The sequence below is a fragment of the Sander lucioperca genome, chromosome 7 (assembly GCF_008315115.2).
Source record: "Sander lucioperca isolate FBNREF2018 chromosome 7, SLUC_FBN_1.2, whole genome shotgun sequence".
Classification (NCBI taxonomy): domain Eukaryota; kingdom Metazoa; phylum Chordata; class Actinopteri; order Perciformes; family Percidae; genus Sander; species Sander lucioperca.
In genome coordinates this window covers 6100585-6126132 of record NC_050179.1, presented here as the reverse complement: position 1 = coordinate 6126132, position 25548 = coordinate 6100585, and the positions used below count along the sequence as shown (strand labels likewise).

Here is a 25548-nt window from a genome sequence, read left to right as displayed (position 1 = left end):
TAAACATATTAAAGTACTCAGTTCTGCCTTTCTGCTGCTTTCAGTATTCTGCTAAAATACAACAAATTGTTTGTTGAATTAAAAAGAAATGAAATGATTCCTAACATTCAATTACTAAACAAATTGAACATTGAATTGAAAATAAAAGGCACTATTAAAAAATGACATTTACAATTTATAATTATTTTCTATTGATATTTTCTTTCAACTAACACAAATGAGTGCCTTTCGCGATATGTTGCAGCCTTTCGTGATATGTTTATTGTACCAGTTGATATTGTAATGGAAATTAAAAAAACAATGTATTGTGCAGCCCTATTTCAGTCCCATATGTCGAAGACACTACACCAAAGGCATGTCCAGCTATGAAATCTCACTGGCCTTCCCATGTGCCACTCCAGCATCCCAAGATGTGACTGGCAGATTTTATTGTTGGATGCTGGACCATCACGGCAACACAAGACATGCTCTTTACTGTTGTGGAGGAAAAAGAAGACCAAACCAAAATAGCATCCTCAGTGCCACCGTGGGTTTAGACTCTGTGCCTCACCTTGGTCACCTCAGTCAAAATGGTTATGAGCCTGTACCATATCTGAGCGGATGATGTCACCTCAGCTGCTTGCATTTTTGTTTTAAACTGAATTCAAGACAGGGTGGGTGTGTGTGTGTGTGTGTGTGTGTGTGTGTGGTAATCTTCGCTATCTCATCTGCCCAATGTATCAATGTCTGTGAGTAAGGGGAATCCTCCTTCAGGAGTCTTACCCTCCATCACCCCACGTTGTCTTTATGCTCATTATACAACCTGAGAGAACAGGAATGAACTAGTAACCTAGAACACAACTTCTACCTCTTTCTTTAATTGAAGTGAATCATATGGGTGTCCAGTATACAGGTGTGGCTCACATGGATGTCTGATAAGCTTTTCTTATATTAATAAAACCGTATGGTGGCCTCAGTGCAGCATTTGCAAGTATTTCTTTTGTGTGGGAGTATATGCATTATTTTGTATGTTACATGAATAATGATAAACGACACTTACATAACCCTTCCAGCAAATGGCATGTAATCCAGCTTACAGTACACAGCATCATAAGAAATGCACCCATTGCTGTGTGTTTTCAAAATGAGCTCGATCATGATGGGATGCAGCACTCGCATAGTATCGTCATGTAAAAGTACTTAAAAGATATATTCTAAGGATTATTAATGGGATGATGAAAATGCACACAACATACTCTTAATCCATGTAGAGTCAGGAGAGACCAAGCAAAGCCCCTCATGAGCCTCTTTAAACATTTAGAATAAATAACTGAACAGTGCAGTGGTTTAAGAAGAAAATACTAAACTAAGTAGGAAAATGTCTCAAGTGAAAATTATTGCTACTCATTAAAAGATTTAACTTAATTTGAAGTTTAGACTTAAGTGTCTTGTGTCAAAAGAAAATGCAAGTAATGTTTAAACAAGAAAAACTAAACGCTAAGATCTTTCATCAGAAATGAATCTTAAGGAATCCAATGATCAAAGGACATGCAGTACAAAAATTATTTTGAGGCACCACATAAAATAAACTCAAAAGGCAGTTTAATTATGGTGTTTTTAGTAATCATCATGGTGTATTTTCAAAAAAACAAATCCTGTATATTATTGAGCTTCTTTTCTTTACATTTATGATAGTACATTTAATATCTTTGGACTGCTCCGATGAAACAAGCTAATTTCTAGTAATAGTCAACTTGGCCTATGGGAAAATTTTTCTGACATTTTATTTAAAAGAAAATAAATCGAGAAGTAATCGGAAGTTGAATTGATAAAAACTTCTCTCTTCCTCTCCCACTTCTTTCCTCTTTGCCTTCACTCTCATTTTAATCCCGTCTTTCCCTCTATTCACCTCTGCTTCCTCTACTTTCATTAAGGTGTGCTGGTAGTGGATGTTCAACTCACAAGGCTATATTTGTAGACTATGTATATACACCGACAGATGGACAGTCTCGTCGGAATTTTTCACTGTTGCTAGGAGACGTGGAAACATCCTGTCAGCTGTTAATACAAGCAGATTGATGACAAAAAGAAAAGCAGAGACAAAGTACCTCAATGTTTTTGTGGCTAGTAAACTGCTTGTTTTTTATTTTGTTGTATACATTTATATGCATTGCTCAATATCAAAGAAAAATGTACTCAATAGGATGGTTGTCTGCGGCAAAATCACTGGTAATCAACAGAAAAGTCAGTTTGTTCTGCTGCAGACTCCATTCTGTGTAACATCTCACAACCCCCCTTTTTAGAGTCTCATTAGCCAGCAACAGAGGGGGGGGGGGGGGAGAGAGAGAGAGAGAGAGAGAGCTAATAAAACATGAAAATAGTTTTATTAGTATTTATCACGTTTCAAGCATTGTGTTAATGTTAGATATTAATAAAATATGTATTTCTTTAATCTTTTGGCATTTTTGCATTATGTCATTCCTGGCTAACGGGATGTCATCCCGAGTAACAATGACAGTCAAATGTTTAAACTCAGATTTTCATGGTATAGTTGAGTACTCCGTTGAGTATACAATAACCTGATAACCTTTACTGTAAAGCATTTTAAGACTCAATTTCTGTTTTTGGCATGGAATATTGTGTGACCAAAATCAAACGATGAGCCCATTTAATTATAAATTACCCAAATATATCATTAATTGGGTTAAAAAGTGTGCGTTTGATTAGCTGTAACTATGGATATGCCTAAACATTTATATGCTAAAAAAGGATATAGTCCATTCCCGTTACCCAGGAAGGACATTTTTATCAAGGCTGGTGCGAAGGCAGGCAAGGTTAGGACCCAAATGCAGTTTAAAAAGTTTGATTTAAAGATAAGCAAAACTTACTTGGAGATATAATCCAATACAAAAAGGAAATCCACGACAGGGAATGCAGAAACAAACAGAACGCACAGCAACAAGATGAGACGATCTGACAAGGGAAAACAGAGGCTAAATACACAACGTAATGAGGGAACGAGAGGCAGGTGACACAACAGGTGGAACAAATCAAAAAAGGCGGGAAACAAACAAAGACAGGAAGAAAGCTAGACAAGACAAGGGAGACAAGACAGACTACAAAATAAAACAGGAAACCAAGCAAAACAGAGAAACAAGACTACACAATAAAACAGAACAAAATACCAAAACCCTGACAGTACCCCCCCAAGGGACAGATCCCAGATGTCCAAAAAAAAAAAAAACACAACCCAAAACAGAACAAAAGGCAACCCAGGGAGGGCGGAGGGGGACCGGAGGAGGGACGAACGGAGGAACCAAAAAAGTCAAACGGGGCTAGAGAACAGAGAGTCACTGAGGCACAGGGAACAGAGCATAGAGGGCACTCAGGGGAAACCGAGGCCCGGGGGAAAACGGGGGGGCCACTCGGGGAAGGGAACAGGAAGGCCCCAGGACAGGGACAGAGAGGCCTCGGCAACAGGGGACAGAGAGTCACTGGGGCACAGGGAACAGAGAGGCCTCGGCTACCGGGAACCATGGGCACTTGGGGCAACAGTGAAGGCAGAACCCTTCAGGCGGCAAAGGCTGAATCCTTCAGGCGGCCGAACAGGTCGGCGAAGGTAGAGCCCCTCTGAAGGACGTCCGTGAAGGCGAAACCCCTCTGGAGGGTGACGGCGAAGGCAGAATCCTTCTGGAGGCCGTCTGCGAGGGTGAATCCCTTCTGAAGACCGGCGGCGAAGGCGAATCCCGTCATAAGGCCGGCGGCGAAGGCGAATCCCGTCATAAGGCCGGCGGCGAAGGCGAAACCCCTCTGGAGGCCGGCGGCGAAGGCAGCATCCCTCAGACGGACAAGTAGGGCAGCGAAGGCTGAATCCCTCGGGAGACCTGGCAGGCCGGCGAAGGCTGAATCCCTCGGGAGACCTGGCAGGCCAGCGAAGGCTGAATCCCTCTGTGGGCTGGAGACAGGCAACGGGTCAGCTGGGCTGGAGACAGGCAACGGGTCAGCTGGGCTGGAGACAGGCAACGGGTCAGCTGGGCCAGTGTCTGCCAATAAGGTAACAGGATCAAGAACAGGAAACAAGGCAACAGGATCAAAAGCCGGCAAATCCACCGACAGGGTAACTGGAACAGAAGTCGGCCGGACTACCGACAAAACATGGGGGACAGGAGTCAGTCGAACCGACAACAAAGGCAAAGTCTCTGAGGTGTCGGGCAACGGCACAGTCTGAGGTGCTGGGCAACGGTACAGTCTCTGAGACCGCGGTTCACGAAGGCACTGCGAGACTGGTCATCATAGACTCTGGAAGAACGGTCATCGAAGACTCTGGACGACTGGAAGACTCTAGCAGAGCGGTGGTCTCTGGTCCGCACGGACTCAGGACTGCTGGACAGCACGAGCTCAGGTCCGCTGGACAGCACCGGCTCAGGTCCGCTGCACAGCACGGGCTTGAGGCCGCTGGTCAGCACGGGCTCGGGTCCGCTGGTCAGCACGGGCTCGGGTCCGCTGCACAGCACGGGCTCGGGTCCGCTGCACAGCACGGGCTCGGGTCCGCTGCACAGCACAGGAACACTGGAAAGCTCGGCAGCACAGGAAAGCTCAGGAACACAGGAACGCTCAGGAACACAGGTCAGCTCAGGCTCAGGAACACAGGTCAGCTCAGGCTCAGAAACACAGGTCAGCTCAGGCTCAGAAACACAGGTCAGCTCAGGCTCAGAAACACAGGTCAGCTCAGGCTCAGAAACACAGGTCAGCTCAGGCTCAGAAACACAGGTCAGCTCAGGCTCAGAAACACAGGTCAGCTCAGGCTCAGATACACAGGTCATCTGAGGCCCTGGAGGGAAAAACAGGCCTGGTGACAGGGAGGCCGAATTCCCTCGCCGTAGCCTGCCAGCGCATATCCATGAGGTGCCTAGCGAAGGCAGGATCCTCCTCATGCAGCCCATGAAAAAACTTCATCAAAAATTCTCCCACTGAGTCCATGGGGTGAAAAAGAGGCACAAACTCCATAACTGCTGGGTCCGTTTTTTGGTCGGATCATACTATCAAGGCTGGTGCAAAGGCAGGCAAGGTTAGGACCCAAATGCAGTTTAAAAAGTTTGATTTAAAGATAAGCAAAACTTACTTGGAGATATAATCCAATACAAAAAGGAAATCCACAACAGGGAATGCCGAAACAAACAGAACGCACAGCGACGAGACGAGATGATCCGACAAGAGACAAGGGAAAACAGAGAGGCTAAATACACAAGGTAATGAGGGAACGAGAGGCAGGTGACACAACAGGTGGAACAAATCAAAAAAGGCGGGAAACAAACAAAGACAGGAAGAAAGCTAGACAAGACAAGGGAGACAAGACAGACTACAAAATAAAACAGGAAACCAAGCAAAACAGAGAAACAAGACTACACAATAAAACAGAACAAAATACCAAAACCCTGACAATTTTTCATGGAATAAATCACGATTCATCAAAAAAAATTAAATTGCATTTCTAAATTAAATTCCTGTTGTTGAGATGTATATAGAACACTCTAATGAAAATAGAAATTGCTTGAGTTGGCATTTTTTGACACTCATTTATTTTCAAATTTTAAATCCTTATTCGTCTTTGACCCATATATATATACTCATATGAACATATGAATACTCTTCCATGCCCTCTTCCATCTCTCAACTAAACTCTACTGTATGAGGAAAAGGCCATCGATCCATCCATCCATCCATCCATCCATCCATCCATCCATCAACCACTTATCCGGGGTTGGGTCGCGGGGGTAGCAGCTCCAGCAGGGGACCCCAAACTTCCCTTTCCCGAGCCACATTTTCCAGCTCTGACTGGGGGATCCCGAGGCGTTCCCAAGCCAGTGTGGAGATATAATCTCTCCACCTAGTTCTGGGTCTTCCCCGAGGTCTCATCCCAGCTGGAGGTGTCCGCACCACCTCAGCTGGCTCCTTTCGATGCAAAGGAGCAGCGGCTCTACTCCTAGTTTCTCACAGATGACTGAGCCCCCCCTCTGGAGTCCTCTGGGATAACATATCTCGGAAGGACTCTTTCTTCAGTCGGACGGCTTCCCTGACCACCGGTGTCCACCACGGTGTTCAAGGGTTACCGCCCCTCGAGGCACCTACGACCTTGAGACCACAGCTCCCTGCCGCAGCTTCAGCAATGGAAGCTTTGGACATTACCCACTTGGGTTCAACTCCACAGGGATGTGGAGGTTGTGGACCTAAATTTTAATTATTTTATCTTTTTTTTAAGATAATTTTTTGGTCATTTTCAGCCTTTATTTTGATAGGACAGCAGAAGACATGAAAGGGGAGAGAGAGGGGGAATGACATGCAGCAAAGGGCCACAGATCGGAGTCGAACCCGGGCCTGCTGCGTCGAGGAGTAAACCTCTATATATGGGCACTCACTCTACCAACTGAGCTATCCGGGCGCCCAAATATTTGATCATTTTTAATTGTTTTATTTTGTGTATGTTCACCGGTGTGCTGTCACTGTGCAACCAATTGCTGTTGGGGGACAAATAAAGTAATTGTTTGATTGATCCTTTTTTATGTAGTAAGGGTAAATTGAAGGTTATTAGGTACTTCAGTGAAGGTCAGATTCATAAAACAAATATATATAGTAACGTTTTTAAAGTTTTTTTTAAATTACTGAAATAGCAAGTGATATGTGGTGACAACTGACTGGACTTTTCTCTTCCTACAGCTTTGTCATGGTCCTGGTGTGTCTAATCTTCAGTGTCCTGTCCACTATAGAGCAATATGCAGAGTTTGCTACAGGAACCCTCTTCTGGATGGTGAGTACTCTTATTGTGCTGATATACCAAAACTTTCACAACTCCACAAAAAGGCTGAATCCAGAAACATCTTAAAATTTCACTCACGTGGATTGTACATGTATGGTTGCATCAGGTATAAGGGGCTGTGATTATTAACAATAGTTAGTATACAATAGTCTTAAAGGTCCTGTACACCCACACAGGGGTACTTTAACAGGTGCAACTAAATTAATAGGAGGATCAGACAGATGTCATGAGGTCTAGTCAGGCAGACTAATTAAAAACACCTGTGTGATTGGACCATGAATGTGTAGGGCCTTTAAAAACACATGCATGATAGTCATGAAACAATGAATTGATTAGCCAATTAGTTGATTGGCAGAAAATTTACAGTTTCGAGCAAGCAAAAAAGCCAAACTCGTTTCAGCTTATCAAATGTGAGGATTTGTTTTCTCTTTATGTCCTTCTAAATTGTTCTTTTTTGGGGGGTTTTGGACTGTTGGGGGGAAGAACAAGTAGTGTTAGCATGTCACACTGGGAACCTTTTCTCTAAAATAAACAATTATTAAATAGATTAAATGGATAATGATGTGAAAATCATTGCAGCCCACATAATGAGGTACATATTGATGGTGTTATTTAGTGATGCTTCCTTGACAGAGACAGAGCTTGATAAAGAGAATGAACAAGAGTCTAAAGCTATTATAGCTGCACTGCAGTACCCTCCTGTATCCACTTGATGGAGACAGAAGATCTTGGCTGGAAGGATTCTATCCGCCATCTTATACCACAGCCACAAAAATACTACAATGCTCTAAAAGACTAATCCCTTTCACCATCACACAACTTCTGCCAACTTGTATTGCATCAATCCAAAGCCCTTAACAGTAAGTAACATGTGTACATTTTGTACATTATTAGCATGGGAATGGTCAGGAGCCACTGATTTTAAGCTCTTGGGATGCCACTGGTTATGCAGAATTATTTGGCCCCACACAGACTGTATTTTATAATACTTGCTGGTAAATTGGCTTTTTTGTGGCTTATTAGGCTATTAAGGCTGCTAAGTGATGCAATAAATCCAGGGCTTACAACAAGTAGAGAACACTATGGCTGCTGTTTGGAAACACTACAAAGAGCTTGTATCATCTATCACTTGTCAGCACACTGTGAATATAAACGTAGCTACTCTACAGAAATGGACAGACACACACACACTCACAAAAACACACATATGTACCACCTCCTGAGTCCCGAGGGCAAACAGAGGACAGAGTGGACACTGTGTTCTGTAAACTTTTGGAGTGCCCTTTGAAGACCTACTATCACGGTTCTTCATTTATTTTTTACTCAAGAAGAGTCAAATACTCTCTATCATTATCTCTAACTCTCTTTCTCTCCCTTTCTCTATATTCCTCTCCTCCCTCCATATTCTTTTTTTGTTCTGTTGCTTCATTACTAAAGAGAACAGCAGTATTCAGCCTCATAAAGATGTAAAGAGAAAATTAAAATTCCTGCACACAAAATTACTGTTAGTCTTTTCTCTCGAATTGTCGAACCCTGTTTATTTGTACACCTAGCTGTGTGTTTGTGTGTTCGTGTATACATGTGTAATGCATGGTTTTGGTTCAATATTAATTGTGAGATAAGATAATACCTTATCTCCTGTGTGTGTGTGTGTGTGTGTGTGTGTGTGTGTGTGTGTTTGAGGGGGTGGAGCCCTGTAAGTTGTGTCATGGTGGCATATAGTGGTGATAGTAGCTATACTTAGAAAGTTCAGGGTTAGTGGACATCTGTGAATCACAGGCTGCTTGTTTTGGATGGCAGAGGGGACATTAGTCCTTGAGGATATTTGGCCTTCAGGGCAGCTGCCAAAGTAAAGCTGACCAGGCTGGGCAAGAGGCACAGAAGCATGGATACACACTCACAGTTACAGACAGACACATATGTCACATAGATCTCTTCTTTGTCCTCTCTTCTGCCCAGGTCTTCTTCATTGCTTCCCTGTTTTAGATTTTTTTTTAATACATATTGCACAACTATTTCTGTGCCCTCACTGTGCGTGTAAGTGCACAGCTATGCAGCAAGCTAAAGAAGGTCTCAATAAAGGTTGAAGGCAGCATATTGCCTTTGAGGTTTTTACTGGAAGCAAATGTGAAATTGTGAAATCAGCATTTGGACAGCAAATGATAGTAATTACAAATCAAAGACCAATGGTTTTGTGAAAATTAAATGGTACAGTAACAAGGAAGCTGGATTCACACATAAGTCTAGACTAGTTGTCAAAGAACGTTACATTGTGCTTCAGAGCTGGACAAAACATTGAATAACCAGCAAAAGACCACCCTCAAATCCCTATAGAAAGTACAGTACAGTAATTAATCTAGTAAACATACACATAAAGTCCATAAAAGTAAAACGTAAAATACAATATTAACAGTTTACTTATTCATGCCAATGCCCATATTCATGAATCTTTAATTCTGAAATATTAAATAACTCACCTCTGAAATGCATAATGTAATGTATAATTGAAATGCTATTGAGATTATTATCTAGAATCCTACATTAATAACAGGGGTATTACTTTGTATTATGTACCATCCATAAGTTGCAAAAGCTTTATAAAGGTGACTCTAGATGTAATGAAGGACTTTGTGTTTGTGTGCATACGTGCACCTCCCTTATAGTGGGACACACAGATGAAGCAATTTAATCACATTTTCATCTGTTATTGTAATTCCCAGGCAGCGCTTTAAATGCGCTTCATCCTTGTCTGGTTGACGAGATTATTGCTCTGTGAACGGGCGGCTGTTTTCAGTAAACATATAGTTGCCAGTTTCTGATAAACATCCAAAAACTCCCCAACATCTGGGTGACCCATTTTATGTAATTATTATGACTAATCCCTTCAAATTCCCCACATTTCATACGCTCCTTTGACTTTCAAATGTTACCCAGATGTCATAATTATTAAACTCGAATTGTAATTTTTTGGCCATTGGTGTTGGTGCTGATGTTTTCATCTGACTGTGTGGCAGTTTTAGCGAATGCTTATTCATTTGTTTTAGAAAGCATATGTACAATGATATTAACCCCAATTAATAAACATCAGACATACATCAGAAGTTGTGTATATAGAATACAGATATCAAATGCTTGTTTGTCAGTAATAGATTACACTTTGTATATTCCAGAATACAAAGAACTGTTTAAACATTTGTGCACATATAACCTTGTTTGTTAGCTAAATAATACCTTTCAGCCAGAAAGGATTTTTATTGATTATACATTGTTATATAGACACAGCAGCAGGGAATTGAAAGGTAGTCTGTTACTTTCTTAAACAAACAATAAGGCTATGGCTGACTGGTCAAGTTCAATTAAAATGGATGTTATAGGTATCTCGGTTCCAGACCTCTGAATGAATAAAGTAAACCCAAATGGTAATTCAGTCTGATTATCAGGCTATGAAGATTTGCTGAACCATTGCTGCCTGTCTCTGTCTTCAATTCTGCCTCTTTATCTTCCTCTCTCTTTGTCTTTAACTCAGTGACAAAAAAATTAGCAATTCATTAAGATGAATACGGGGTATAAGAATACCAGGCCAGACGACTTAAGCGCAAAGTTGTAAACATGGTTAATTAATGATTATGGGCAAATGGGCAAACTGAAATTTTAGAAAGCAACAAAAGGGATCTGTCCATCTGTCTGCCCCATTACTATGATAACCCTGATGGAGGCCTTAGGTTTGTATTACGTTGTTTTTCACAGGACTGTTGCAAAAGTATCACTAAATGTACACATCAGTGCATTTTCTCTTTGGGCTGGCAAAAGTGTCTGGTTTGATTGACAAGTCATTGTTTTGGGGCTCTGTGGTGCTGTGTTATTGCAGCAGGGCTCATGGTATTAAGTTTCATACAAGGGGTGGTCAGGAGGCAGCCAGTTCAAGCAATCAGCGAGATGACCACCCACATGGCCTTAGGTTTTAACAGACAGTATGGTGGCTAAATATTATGCATACACGGTGGCCAGGAAAATGATCTCAGGCTTAATTAAGTCACAGAGGCTCACGTATATGCACATAATAGAAAAACGAATGCACTATGGCACATATTGGAACACAATTTAACAAAGAACCAACCTCAACTGATATGCAGGTGCATATGGTTATAACTGAAAATCAAGCCCTCATTTTTATTTTACAACAAGTATAGTGAACTACCTTATTCAACTGTTGCACAAAGATTTACAATTATAACAAGATCTCAACACCCAAGTTGATTATTTAGCCTTCTTATCTGTTAGGCCGCAGTGTGATACCATTTCATCCTGTGGCTCCAATCACTTAGCCATTGACCCTGTCTCAATATGAGCTGTCATCAGCCATGTTATCAACCTCCATCTTTCCTCCTGGGTGGTTGGGTGGTCTTAGTACTACTAGACCACCTCAGTTTCTCTGTCTTACACACCTGTCATTAACCATTCATATCATATCGCTTGTATAATGGCTTGATTAATGCTTTTAGATTAGTGTTAATGCATGGCACAGTGTTATCAATGCTTTTAGAGATGATACCTTATCTACTTCCACATCCACTTGTCCTGTATGTGCTTCACAAGTATTGCCGCTGTACTAATGGATTAATGTAACCCTTGCTCTGTGTTTGCATTGTGCTTCACAGGAGATTGTGCTGGTGCTGTTCTTTGGCACAGAGTATGTGGTCCGGCTGTGGTCGGCAGGCTGTCGCAGCAAATATGCAGGCATCAAAGGACGCCTCCGCTTTATCAGGAAGCCCATATCAATCATAGGTGCACCTGGCATTTTCCTTTGCACCCATTTAATATAACATATGTCATGTATTGTTCTTGTAGATCAACAACTTAAACCATTCAAGCGATGTAAGGTTTTACTTGAGGGCAATGTTTCATTAAAACTGAAATAATTGCAACCCTGATTTGATTACTTGTCTTTATCTCTCACAGATTTGATAGTGGTCATTGCTTCGATCATTGTGCTTGGTGTAGGATCCAATGGCCAAGTGTTTGCCACGTCTGCCATCAGGTAGAGTGACTTTTTTTGTTCTGCATTTTATTATTTACTCATACAAGTAGCTGGAGAAGATCAGAACATAATGAGATGTTGTGTGTTGCAGGGGCATCCGTTTTCTCCAAATCCTGCGCATGCTACATGTGGATCGACAGGGAGGAACATGGAGGCTCCTGGGATCTGTAGTCTTTATTCATCGACAGGTAGGTAGAAAGTATTCAGGCTAATGCTAAAACTATTTGCTTGTTTTTTTAATTATTTTTTAACACATATCAAACTGATTAGAAGGACAAAAAAGGGCCATTACTCCTGTTGCATCACTTAGCTGCAAATTCTTCTATAGGATGAGTACACAGACCAGACTCTGCCTTCCTTTTCTTGCTGTAATTTACTGCTCATAACAGCAATCCAATGTGCACTGTCAGAAATACATGCACACAATGTGCGCAAATAAGCCATAGGAGACCTGGCTTTATAAGGAGAAGAAGAGAGATCGTCAAGGTTGCCTCTCCTTTTTCTTTCATCAGATCCTGGTACATTTGTTTCAGTATTTTATTAAGCTGATACACAATGAAATCAGAGGATGTAATGTTCTTTTCTTAATCCCTGAAGTAACTGTGTTCTTTGGTTATAGTCAAACCTGACATTCACGTCTCTTTGATGCATAAGAAGAACAGATTGCATGCGCAGGTCAAGAAAATAAATGTGAGATGAGCCTAATGTGATTTGTTGCCATCTCCCTGTTGTCAGATGACCACTTTATCAAATGATGTGCTCTGTTTAGTGGAAATATATTGCCCTTGACAGTGTCAATAAGTTGGTGGAAAGGAATAGACTAAGCACGTTAGGATGTGTGCTCAGAATAGCATTTGAGTACCGAAGTGCTGGGTGTATATTTGCTTACCTGTGTGTATATATTATAAACTACACAGTTAAATTGCATATAAGACTCATGCTTACACATTGTAACTGGTTTTCTGAATGTAGGTTAAGCTATCTTACAAGGCTCTGTAGGTTTAGACACTTAATCTTTTTACATTTACTACATATACTTTTACATTTATGTGCAAAACCAATTGATGAGCCTATTCAACGTCATGAGGCCGACCCTGTAAAGACTTGTCCTTTACAGTATGACTTAAGGCACCGATGGAATAGCAAGGTGATCAAACATACAAATGTACCATTGGTCATGTATAATTTGGCAGACTACCACTTTCTACCTAACCTGACTGGTTTGGTTTAAGGTGGATTGGAAGTGCAGTGTCAGTGTCCTGTTCTATGCGTCCAGCCTGGCTGATTGGAGACGATTGTATAGTAGTCAGCTATAATAATCACCACACCCCATTCATCCTTCTGTTGTGCAGAAGGTGGTGGGTGACCTAGCTGACACAAGACTGGTCTCAACAGTGCACTGTTTGATGCAAACACCATCAGTGCACCGCTCTTTCCTTAAATTGCATCCCCGACTCCTCCACTTGCCTCCCTTTCTCGCGTCTTACTCCCTCCCACCGAGGAAGCACAGGATAGACGCAGGGAAATCATGGGAGGAGAGAGGAAACGAGCAAATGTGTTTTAGAGGGATGAGACGTCCTTTCCTCTGAAGCGTCACATGAATTTGTCAGCAGTATGGGCGGAGTTAGCAAGCCTTTCAGCTTCAGGGCTTCCCAGAACCCTGATCTCGTGTATCCTCGCCTATAGCTCTTCGATGATCCCTCCTCGATGCTCGCTCCTCGGGGTAGAAATTAGGGCTTTGAGACGGCCTTCACAGAGGAGGGACAGAACAACTTCTGGTTCAGCCGAGGAGCGCGGAGCTATCAAATAAGGGACATGAGATGCAGCCTATGAGTTCTTAGGTAAGACCTGAGAGCACTCATAAAAGTCAGAAAGATTTCAAGTCTAGCTTGTGCAAACACACGCCTCCAGCATAATGAGGCGACAAGCTACTCTCTTCACCACACATGGACACGGCTAAGACCCAACAGCACAATCATTCAGGGATTAACTGACCTGACACCTCTTTCTATACAGAGTAGGAGAAAGGTTGCCGTCAGTCAGCAGCAGCTCACAGCATGTCACTCACAGGTCATTTGAAACATACATGTTGTTTGAAGTAATGCACTGTCACCAACATGACTATCTAACACGTAGAACATTATTTCATACAACATTTTCATAGTATTGTCTTTGGTTGACTTAATGTGTTTTTCAGGAGCTGATCACCACATTGTACATCGGCTTCCTGGGCCTGATCTTTTCCTCCTACTTTGTCTACTTGGCGGAGAAGGATGCTGTGGATGAGGAGGGCAAGACGGGCTTCTCCAGCTATGCCGATGCCCTGTGGTGGGGCGTGGTAAGACCGCTTAACTAGAAAATAGAAGTACATTGGATAGAAGAGGCAAGTCCTTCACTGATCTTTTTGTACTCTGCATATTTTTATGAGTACGTTTTTTTTTTTTTTTTTTTTTAGCAATGCATATATTACTTGGATCCTTGAATGCTAATTAATTTCCCACATAGCTTACATACTTGAAAGACCACATCACATGTACATGAAAAAAGATTATTCTCTCTAAAGAGCTGTAATGAAAAAAATCAGCACAATGGACTCTCAAGTGGAGTCTTAACTGGGAAAATGGAGATGGCTGGCCACCCTGGTTAGACCAATTATTTACCTCCTTGTGTTTTTATTTTCCTCTTTGGTTCTTCGTGTAGCATGAAAGCATTGCTGCAACACTCAACCCAGACGCAGGTGTGTTGATGTTTTTCGCGCACAGAGCTGGTTTTGCTTATTTCCCTCTGTACAGAGGCTCAGGTTTCCAGAGTAGTTAATTAAACATTTGAATTGAAAGCGCAGAGTAATGAGAAACCTATGGCAGTCTTGTGCAGGGGATCAGCGTGCCACAAAGAGACGGTAATAAAGCATTCACCTCTGGGCTCTTTGGCTCAAAGAACTTTTAGAGCACCAATATAAAGTGTCAGTTCCCTTAATTAAAACTTTAATTGTGGGATTAATACCTTTTATGTAACAAGGGTCGAAGGGGTCACAGTGATCCTCACTGCTCTGTGGAAAGTTGAAGAAAAGCTTTTATTTAAGTTGCTCTGTTCACAATGTCGAGAAAATAATCATGGTTGGGGGTTTGCACCATTTTTTTTTTCTGAGACTGTAAACTTGAGAGTCATGATATGCCATTACAATAGGTTTTGGTTAGGTTTGTGAGTGTTTGTGTCTGTGCGCTTATTGAAATGAGATTGCATTGATTAGAAAATGCTAAGCTCCCCCAGTGTGTATTCCTCCTCTTGGCATGATTTCCACAAACGGATGTGCAGGTGCAGGGCACAGCTGGAGGACAAGCCAATGCCATGATTCATATCCCCTCCTCTCTCTCTCTGTCTCTCTCTCTCTCCCTCCATTGCCATCCCTGCCTCTTGTAGAAGTACATTTTAAATGTCCGTGGCAAAAGGTCAGATAACGGCGCGGACTCCAACGCTTGCTGTAACTTCGCGATTACTTCTTTTTTGTTCAAAATACAACAAGATTAAAAGTCGTGAAAGAGTGAACACAGAAGTTGAGGGAGTCAGATGAGAAAAAGAGCTTTAATGTGCACGAAAATAAATCAACACACAGGATAGCCTGAGCAAGGTCCGGACATATCTTGCTAATGAGTCCTTTGTCTAACATCGCCTTATATCGTTCTACAAGGAAGACCCTCCTCCTGTGGAATGCTCCAATGATTACCCTCAGAACATGCATGTAAATCTTCAATTGGCTATTTTCGAGGTTAAGACCACCTCTTTTGGGATTTTTCCACTAGATGAAGTCATTTAGCTGATCTTGCGTTTCGAGCGCTTTAGGCGCTTGGGCTTGGTGCCCTAGCTTTTTCGCGGCAACAGCGGCAGCCATCCTATGGAGACTGCAACAATGGTAAGCCATCTGTGGCCGTTTGAGGCTGCACAGCGACAACTGAAGGTGATCCAAGGAGGGAGAAGGTCTCTTCCTTACACAAACTAAAATACATATCATCTTTTATCTAGTATCATATTTGTTGTACACTGTATATTTCCCATAACTCAATTAAAAACAGATTTTATCACATTCTTCTTCTTCTTCTTCTTCTTCTTCTTCTTCTTCTTCTTCCAGTTGCTGATGGTTAGGTAATGGCTATTTTGGGCTGATTTTAACAACCTAACTTCAACCAGGACACAGTGTAACTTGCCATTTTGTAGTTGTGGTGCTTATGTACAAGTCAAATTGGGTGTAATCAGACATACGGTATATATGCATGCAGATCAGCATTCATATAAATAAGCATATATGCATACAGACATGCACATACACACTTAAACATATTCAATGAGCAGGTCTGTGACCTTTTGTGTAGACATGATTAGGTTTTTGCCACACACCCTACAACCTGAATGAGAGCGGTGTTTTGGAGTAGACCATTCCACTCTGATGGTCAGGAGGACATTGTTTAGTCATCGGATTTGTGGATGAGGGATTAAATCCCCCACCACTCCACCTGCCCCCAACATACACCCACCCACCCTTCCCGCTCTTGCTCCTTCTTTTTTACTCCCAAAGCCCTTTTAAGTATCTCACCTTACATCAGCCGCTTTGTGTTTGCGCACAACGCCGGCTCACGCGGCGATGCTCCATAGACACCCACGGTAAGCCAAGTGTGTTCTGAATGTGTCAGAATTGGCTCGGCTTTCAGAGTGGGTGTACATGCAAATGCAAGAGGTATTTGTTTTCCCCCCTCACCCTGGCAAATTCCTACACTCACTGAGGATTAGTGGTTGGGAATCTTATTCCCTTTGAGGAGTGAGAGCCTCAAACGCCCCAGCCATCGCTGACGGTTGTTGAGCAAGGCCAGAATGGCTGATATACTTTCTCTTTATTGTCTAACTCCTGTTATAGACTCCTGTGGTTTTGAATGTTGATCTCTGAATACACTTGTATTTCATGTGCAATGTTTAACATGTAAGGGGGAATTATTTACATGTTTATTCCATTTTTATCAACGAGGTTCATCATCAAGGGAAGGATAAAGGAGAGTCATAAAGAACAGGCACCCTCTAGTTTCCCGCCTCAACCTGCAATGGTGTAGCTTTAATTTTGCCCTTAGCTTCTTTGCATTAGTGAAGGCCTGTATAAGTGGCAGGATTTTTCTTTCTGTCACACATATGTCTACAATATTCTTATGATAATGTTAATAGATGTAAGAGTGACTTCATCCACTCTCTGTCTTTAGGTGACTGTCACCACAATCGGCTATGGAGACAAAATTCCTCAAACGTGGATAGGCAAGGCCATTGCCTCCTGCTTCAGTGTCTTCGCCATCTCCTTCTTCGCTCTGCCTGCAGTAAATATAATTTTAATCTGAGTCATATGAAATTCATGACCTGTAAGGAACAACTTCATTTTAGATTCATTATTTAATTTAGTCCCAATCGTATTACAACTTGGTTGACTCCTGTTTTTCATTTTTAATTAGCTATTGCTCTCTGTCCTGAAACACAACTTTTGTATCTATCCTTTTTAAGTATTGGTGTATGGATGTAATAATAAAAGAAAATGAATTTCTTTTTGTGAGATGCTGCATCTACATTTTCAGTGCTCGAATTACGTGGGAGCCAGAGGGAGCCGAGCTCCCATAGAGTGAGGACTGGCTCCCATGAAAGCAACAAAGTCAAAAATCTGAGAGGGTCTCTCATATCTGAAGGTGTCTGCCATATGTGGCATTGTAATTTAATCTTAAACAACGCTCATTATCTACGCATAGGCTACGATCGATTTGACAGCACTCGCAAGTCCGAAGAAATCAACTTGCTTTTAGCTTAATGTGCTATTGAGGTAAATACCACCAATACATCTTAAATAAATAAATCTGTAGCTATCCTCTGCTATTCAGAGCTCCGGAAAAGATATTTTGAAACACCTGTCAGCAATACAATGCAATCTCTGATGGCAGAATATTCTGTGAATAGACTTCCCGACAACATCTCAGTGCAAATTCCAAAATTGTTGGTCTATTTATTTCCACGGTTCAACACACGAGACGACTGAACACCCAGGTGTTGTTATCACTACGTGTACATTATAAGACTAGAACATAGTTTGGCTGTGCAATGGCTTTATTCATTTCTGCCAGTTAGTGCATTTTCCCTGTGTAGAAGTTAAAGACTACATGCATTATTGTGTTTGACACTGAGGATATCTGAGACGGTGGTCTGGGTCAAATGAGTTACGTTTTATTTCATTGTGAAATTGAGAATGACACTCAGACTAAATCGTTTAGTCTATTTCTTTGTATTGCGAAATTGAAATGAAATATGGACTATTACAATCAATAATATGTTGAAATTAATTAAAAGGACTCCATTTCTGTAAAAAAAAAAATCTCTCTGTCTGTTGTGTGCGTGTGTCAAGTTATAGCCTAGGCCTACCGTGCGCATATACTGCGCGAAAGCGCCACTCGCGCCTAGGCTATTTAATTTTATAGCCTTGTTAGGCTATGTGCAGGGTGGCCAACTTTTTTTTATGCGATAGAGAGACCCCCTTAAAGACAAAAAGATAATTCGAGCACTGTACATTTCTAATATCTACACTAAACAACTATGAGATATTTTCTTTTCAACCTAATTCTTTCTGATTAGGGTATCCTGGGCTCAGGGTTTGCCCTGAAAGTCCAACAGAAGCAGAGACAGAAGCACTTCAACAGACAGATCCCTGCTGCAGCCTGCCTTATCCAGGTACATTTTAGCATCGCATGGAAGCATGTCGGTAGTAATCCACAAGGTTTACATTAAAAACCAGGTAGACACAGTCCATCAATGATTAAACAGAAGACACATGTCCCTTATACCATGGCTACAAAATTGTCTCAATCTGATCCTTATTTTTTTGAAAGGTGCAAACGTGCAGTTTCCAGATCTTTCTAGTAAAAGAAAAGATGGAAACGGAAAAGAGAAAAAGTAAAGTAAAAGTATTTGTTGTCTGCAAATTACTAGTGAGCCATGGAAAGGTGAGCTGTATCCCACTTGCCAAGAGTGAAATGGTAGACGGACAAGCAGCTATGTTGTGACAAAAGCTAACCATTACAAGGATTAAAATTACCCTGAACACACTGAGACACATCCACGGACAATTTAAATACCTGGGACACCTATGACACCTAAATGTCTGCAGGACAGAATACTGCAGATATCCACTCCCATGCTTTTTTGGGAAAATGTTTATGCCATGAATAGAATAGAACTGCTTACATAAAGAATACATTATTGTATATTATCAATTAATCAGTCAAACTTAACTTGTGCAGCACCTTTCATAGTGCATTATTGATTGGTTGATTGATTTTATTTTGAATATGTAAAGAACAGAACAGCAGACAAGAAATAAAAACAAAACAAATCAATAACAACAAATAACAAGACAATACATATATAATAATAACAACAACTTGTGAACACTTGACGATCTGTTAACATATCCGAATAGGAGTGGGAAGAAGTATAAACTTATTTAATCCCACCCCCACCACGTGACAAGCTAATAATAAGATGGCACAAATATTAACATGAATGAAAAGAGACAAATATAGAGAGATATTATGGAAAACAATATTATTAATATTTGTCTGACATTTAACAAATAAACCGTATTAACAGAAATATGGAAATGTTAAACCAAAACCATCAGTACTTTGACAATTTTCACATGTCACTGAATCTGTGGCTAATATTGCTGCACCACTGGCATATTCCTACGGTTGGTTCTAAATTTGTATTGGGGGATTAGAGGAAAATAGAAAAATTATTACAGGTAATGCGAAACAAGGCATTGACTAACACTAAGTCTATGCTTTAACCTGTCTTCCTCAGACACTTTGGAGATGCTATGCAGCAGAGAAACCAAACGGCTGTGCTGTGACGTGGAAAATGTATGTTCTAACTCCAGTGCCTGTCACCACAGTGGAATCTGACAACTTCAGCCCTTGCGTCAGGAAACTGAACATATCGGTAATTATCCAGTTCAAATTAAAGAACCAAGAGACAAGGGTATTTTTTCACATCTTTTTCTCTTTTACTGTTTATTGTATCTCTTTGCTTTGATCTATCCAATAAAGGTGAAACCTCACCCAGAAAAAATAGAAAAAATAACAGCATCCAGTCTTTAAACCAGAAACATTTGTTGGCTTTGTTTGTTGTAGATGTTTCATTTTGGAATTGAAATACACATAGGTGGTATTTCTCATATATGAGAAAAACATTTTTTAAATAGACATTTGAATAATCTGTTGAACCTGAGATGCAGAACATCAAAAAGCCTACAAAAGAGCGTTGTCAGAAAAAGCTGTCAGACTGTGATACTTCACGGTGGATTTGCATATGTCTAGCCCACACCGTCTTGTCTCCTTGTGCAGTTCACCTTTCACAACAATATCAGCTATGTTGTGCCTAGGCCATACAGCATAAAGGGGCAAGTTAAGTTCCCACAAACGTACACACACACACACACACACACACACACAGAAGGACACACAACACACACAAATACACGTACACACAGAAGCCCTCCCTCCAAGGCTGACTCCAGCAGGATGACTCCAGGCCTTTGTCTCTACCGCACAAAGACTCAGTCAGTTGAGATGATGTCACCGTGGCCTTTCTCATGGGAGTAAACCTTTGTCTAGTAGAACAACAACAAAAAAATCTTTGTGTAGCATTGAACCCACATGTATTGGAGAGAATGAAGGCTGCTTCCGTTCTTTTCTGTTTCAGAAGGTGACTTTCTTCGCTGACTCTCCTCTCTCTCCCCTTTCTCTGTCTTTCAAGATTCCTCTCCTGTTTCTTCTCCTGTTTCTTCTCTGTAGTTAACCGACTTTATTTCACTCTTTCTTTTTCTTCCCTGCTCTTCCTGTCTCTTTCTCCACTTTTTCCTCTGCCCCTCTCTGCCGTGTCTATTTCTTTCTTGTTTTCTCTCCCTCTTCTCTTTATATCTAACTCCACCAGTCTCTGTTTCTTTTTCTTTGGCTCTCTTAAACTTAGTGTCTGTTACAGTTTCTTCATGCCTTCCATCTTTGTCTCTCTATTCTCTTTTTTATTTTCCTCCGACACCCACCACCACCACCTTCCATTCTCACTCTCTCTGCTAATGAGTCATTCAAACATCGGGTAGTTGGATTGAACTGCTGGCCACTTGTCAATGCCAAATTCTGATCCACTGAGTCCAAATAATTGAGTTTCCATAAAGGCCACGTCCATGACGTTGGTTTGGGTCAGTGGGTCTAAAGATTGGACTGGAGGCACTATTTAAGTCCTCAGAAACTCACTAACTCCCAGCACATATTTCAGTGTTTTTAGCAATGCATGGCTTTTTAACACTTGGCTGAAATGGCTGGATAAGTCCAGTCATTTTTCAGAGAATACATTTCCTGGACAATTTTGACAACCTGAAATGTATCCAAGTGTACTGTGTTGCTAACAGGCTAGCACTTTGAACAAATTACAATCTTTATGCACGTGTTAACATGTATGCGTAGTTCCCCTTTATCTGAACTTAATTATAAGAGCGATTCTAAGACCTCTATGGATTTGTTTCTTTAGAAAGAGGGACCCTGCCTAGATTAGTGAAACTATGCTGGATCCAGAACTGTGAGAGAAGCTTTCTTGTGAACAATTGGTGGATGGGCTCAGTAAGTGCTATGGGGCCACCATCATGTTACCACACCACCTGCAAGGCTAGGTGCTAGATGCATTGCCAGTTGAATGACAGGCGAAGGCAGAGGCCTTGGTGGACTGATCTCTGGCTACACAAACTGCTTATTGGGATGTTGGATGTCACCTGCCTAGACTAGTACCGCGAAGGTAGAATGGTCCCAGCTAGATATGTGGTAGCTTAACTTATTTTCAGAAGGACAGCATGAAGCTCACCTTTTGACCATGACCTTGTATATATCAGGACAATTTCTCACACATTCTTCTTTTCAATTTATTCCATTGCTGTAGGTGAGGAACAGTTGTAATTTGTTTGATTTTTAGCTATAACTCTGCTCTTTAAAGCTCCTAATTATGATTACAATGTATCACCACAGTAGTCACATACTTATTGTTTATTAACTAGGTTGATGTGTCCTCTGTCTGTCAGAAAAAAGGGACCAAGAGGAGGTTGAAGCCCAGAGGTAATGGCTCTATGGGTGTGGCCTCAGAGAGAGCAGTATCGATCCCCCAGATCACCTACGATCACATTGATGACTCTGAGCAGAAGAAAGGTGGCTCTTTTTTCCAGGAGGAGCCAAGGGGGGCTGTTGAAGGTAATATACTGGAAAGAGTACTGCTCTTATGTTAGTGTAATGTACAGTATGCAAATTGATGTCAAATAGATATAAAGGGTTATTTTCACTTAATTTTCAGTCTGAGGTATGCTAACTGTACTGCATATTTTTCAAAGAAAACCTCTATTGTATAAATGTCCTTTCTTCCAACAACTCAGTCCCAGACAAGTCAACTCGCCAAGATTACACATGAAAGCACTGAGCCCTGTTTTATTACTGCTTGATTAAAGTGACTTCATGTTGGAGCTCTTCATAACAGAATTTTTATTCGAAACCTGACACCTCAGAATGCCATGTTCTGTGTGTTTTTTTCTGAAGGTGTTTTTAAATTGCATTGAATATTGTTGTGAAGCTATCTTTGCCATTTTAATACAGTTAAAGTCCAGCTGGCAACGAAGCCTGTGTCATTTGGAGGACATTTGACAAGTCAATTACTGCAGTAATGAAACCAATTTTTTTTTCTGTTCCTCCTAATACAGTTTTGTTTGATGAAATAATGTGTGTTGAGGGCCGTAAAATGATGTCATGCTGCCTTATAGGCCTTGGAAATCCATTATTTCAGTAAAAGTTTGATGTGTTTTTGCATCCAGGGCATTTAAATGGCCCGAACATCTCCATGATGAATTACATTTTTTTATGGCACATGTTTTAGAAATATTAGCTGTCAGCTTGTACTTTTGTGTTGGCAAGTGTTTTTCATCCTTATTTTGAATGTCTGTAAAAATAAATACTGTAGATACACTTAATTTAGATGTCCCCTGATAATTCTGTTGCCAGCTTAACACATCTATAATAAAGCACTTATTTTTACACATTTAGGCTAGTAGAGTCACCACAAAAGCTAGAAATGAGAAAACCAGCATTTCACTGTGTCACATAGGTGTTCACTCTGTGAGTACGAACACTCTGTGAGTACCAACACTGTGAGTACGTACACTCTGTGATTAAGTACACTCCATGAGTACGAACACTCTGTACTTTGTTGAGTGTTGAGTCACTGTTGTTCCTGCTGCTGCATGGCAAGATATCGTGCTAAATCATAACAACTCAGTCATCTCACTAGCTCATTCTTCGTGGAGCTATATGTTGGTAAGACATGATAGATTTGTAAACAAATCTGGCAGTGACACAAGGTAGTATTTATTTATGTACACTATATAGGCAAAACTCTCTAAAGCATGTTATAGACTGGTGTATGTACAAGTCTATGTACTGCCAGCCAGAGCTGTTAGCATGGCTGTAGACACTTAGTCATATTTAAAATTCTATCATTGTCATTGTTGGACCTAAAGTACAAAGTGATTACAGAATATACAACCTATTTGAACATGTTTTTTTTTTAGAGCTAATCTCTTGTAAACGATTGCTGTTCTGTTCTCTCAGTTTATGCAAACAGTGGAAACCCTTAAACATTATGGGATGAGTTGTTATGTGCTGGTTTCTCATTTTCACACAGTAAACAGTGGCGCTATCCTTATCCCCTTAGACCCAAGATGGCTGCCAGGTGTCTTCAGTAGACCAGATGGAAGCCATTACAATCTCAGTGGTGATTAGAGGTCATGCTTACAAGATCTTTACTGCTTCACTTGTCCCCTTTGCTGGCCACAGACACTCACATTGGGCTTAAGTAGAAAAAAAACTTTCTTTCTTGTTTCTTGTTATACTACTTGCAGTTTACCAATATTGCTGCAGTCATGCCAAAGCCAAGTTGTGTTTTCTTTTTGAAAATGATGGAGTTGATTTCAGATCATTCAGTATCCAGATAAATGTGGTTCCTAATGGTTGCCATGACTCATACATAACAACAGAAACAAATGCAGATCTATACATGCAGTCTATGATAGATGGCTGGCTGGTTAAGGGGGCAGTGGTTTAACGTTCTGTGTTAAAAGCCATCCCCGTCAAATGAATTGACCCAGACTCCTGGTTAATAAATGCACTTTATGAGTTTTTCCTGTCAAAGCGTGTCATCATAAATGGAGCTGGAGTGACATAAACTTGACATTAAGGCAAACCATCACCAGAAGAGCAACCACTTATGGGGGCACATGTTGTTTAGTTTTTGCTTAATTTGGTGGATTTTAGATAATGAAGGAAAACATATGTCTTAAGTTTGTGTGGAAAAAGCAATCAAATCAAATGTAATGTCAAACCAGTTAGATTAGCACATTTTATCCAGCATTTATTCCCATATTTACTAGCAACAAAACAAGCTGTCAAAATGAAGATCTTATGTTTCATGTAAAGAAGTCTGCAGCCTGCTGTCACTAATGATAATGTGTAGAGTTGAAACAGTATGGGTCTGTGCTTCAGATCCATCCATAAAACAGGCATCTGCAAGGTCAACTGTCTACACATGAGCTGCTGCTTTTTTATTCGTTTTAACCATCACTGTTTCAAAGACTCATGTAGGCGTAACATGCATATGGTTTTTCTGTTTTATAAAATACTTTCTAAGTAGCAAACTAGTATAATTTAAATTTTAGGGTTTAAGAGTCAACTAATATAAGATGCATGGGGATGCAGCTTGGTTGTTTGCGAACTAAGTATATTATTGCATTAAAAGAAAATTTGGATGAATCTGTGTTTCCCGCTTTTCCTATACTGTCTTGAACGCATTTTACTGCTGGTTATAAGTCATCTCTTCCTCTTTATACTTGCAATAACAATTGTTTGGCCACTTGGGGGCAGCGGAAACAAGTTTGCAACACAACATTGACATATTATCCCGTTTTAGGTTGATATAGGGAACTTGTTAACAAAAAGTTGCTTATTTACACACCCATCAGCTATTTACAGTAGCAACCGTATTAGTTGTTTTTTTCCTGAGGGAAATATATGGCTCTTTCGCTGCTAAATGTTCACTAGCTAGTCGCTGAAAACAGCTGACTATGATGGCGACCATTTGAGAGCGGTGAGTGAACCAAAAGGGCAAAGTAGAAGTCCGGACAGCTACACAATGAGCTGAAGCCCACTATGAAACGTTGTTAAGCTGAGGGGAGCTGCAGATTCGGTTAATTATTCTCTGCAGGTCCATCATCACAAACAACCCCCTTAAACTTGTCACATTGGTTTTCACATTGTCATTTGGTATTGTTATTATAACAATATTGATTATAGCTGCTTTAAATAAACACTTTCAGGGAAAGTGCTTGGCAACAGACAGCAAATGTATTTTTTAGAGTTTAAAAGGGACAGTTTTTACAGTTACTGTATGAGTATAATAACCTCTGTTTCTTTCAAAATAAATTTGCAGCCTGTTTCTGGCCCAGAAATTAACATACAATCAATCTTATTCCAAAAAAGGAGGAAGTTATTGCGGAACAAAAATGCTGTTGTGTTGCAAAGCAGGAACTGATAAGAGAATGTTGATTGGAAGGACGTGTCATTGC

The 25548-nt window shown here is 40.9% G+C and overlaps 1 protein-coding gene across 5 annotated transcripts in view; it reads left to right on the top strand.

The window, feature by feature from the left end:
- kcnq1.2 (potassium voltage-gated channel, KQT-like subfamily, member 1.2) overlaps positions 1 to 25548 on the top strand; it is a 182482-nt gene that overhangs the window by 16199 nt on the left and 140735 nt on the right. For 2 of the 5 annotated variants that reach the window (XM_036002880.1, XM_036002881.1), the window contains exons 3-12: positions 6694 to 6784; positions 11452 to 11578; positions 11753 to 11831; positions 11923 to 12019; positions 14029 to 14169; positions 17072 to 17182; positions 18477 to 18572; positions 19704 to 19841; positions 21970 to 22093; positions 23613 to 23702. In XM_036002880.1, the coding sequence (XP_035858773.1) occupies positions 6694 to 6784; positions 11452 to 11578; positions 11753 to 11831; positions 11923 to 12019; positions 14029 to 14169; positions 17072 to 17182; positions 18477 to 18572; positions 19704 to 19841; positions 21970 to 22093; positions 23613 to 23702 (1094 nt within the window). Of the gene's footprint in view, positions 1 to 6693; positions 6785 to 11451; positions 11579 to 11752; positions 11832 to 11922; positions 12020 to 14028; positions 14170 to 17071; positions 17183 to 18476; positions 18573 to 19703; positions 19842 to 21969; positions 22136 to 23612; positions 23703 to 25548 lie in introns of all 5 variants that reach the window. The other 3 variants (XM_036002882.1, XM_031283369.2, XM_031283370.2) reach the window with 2 other exon arrangements.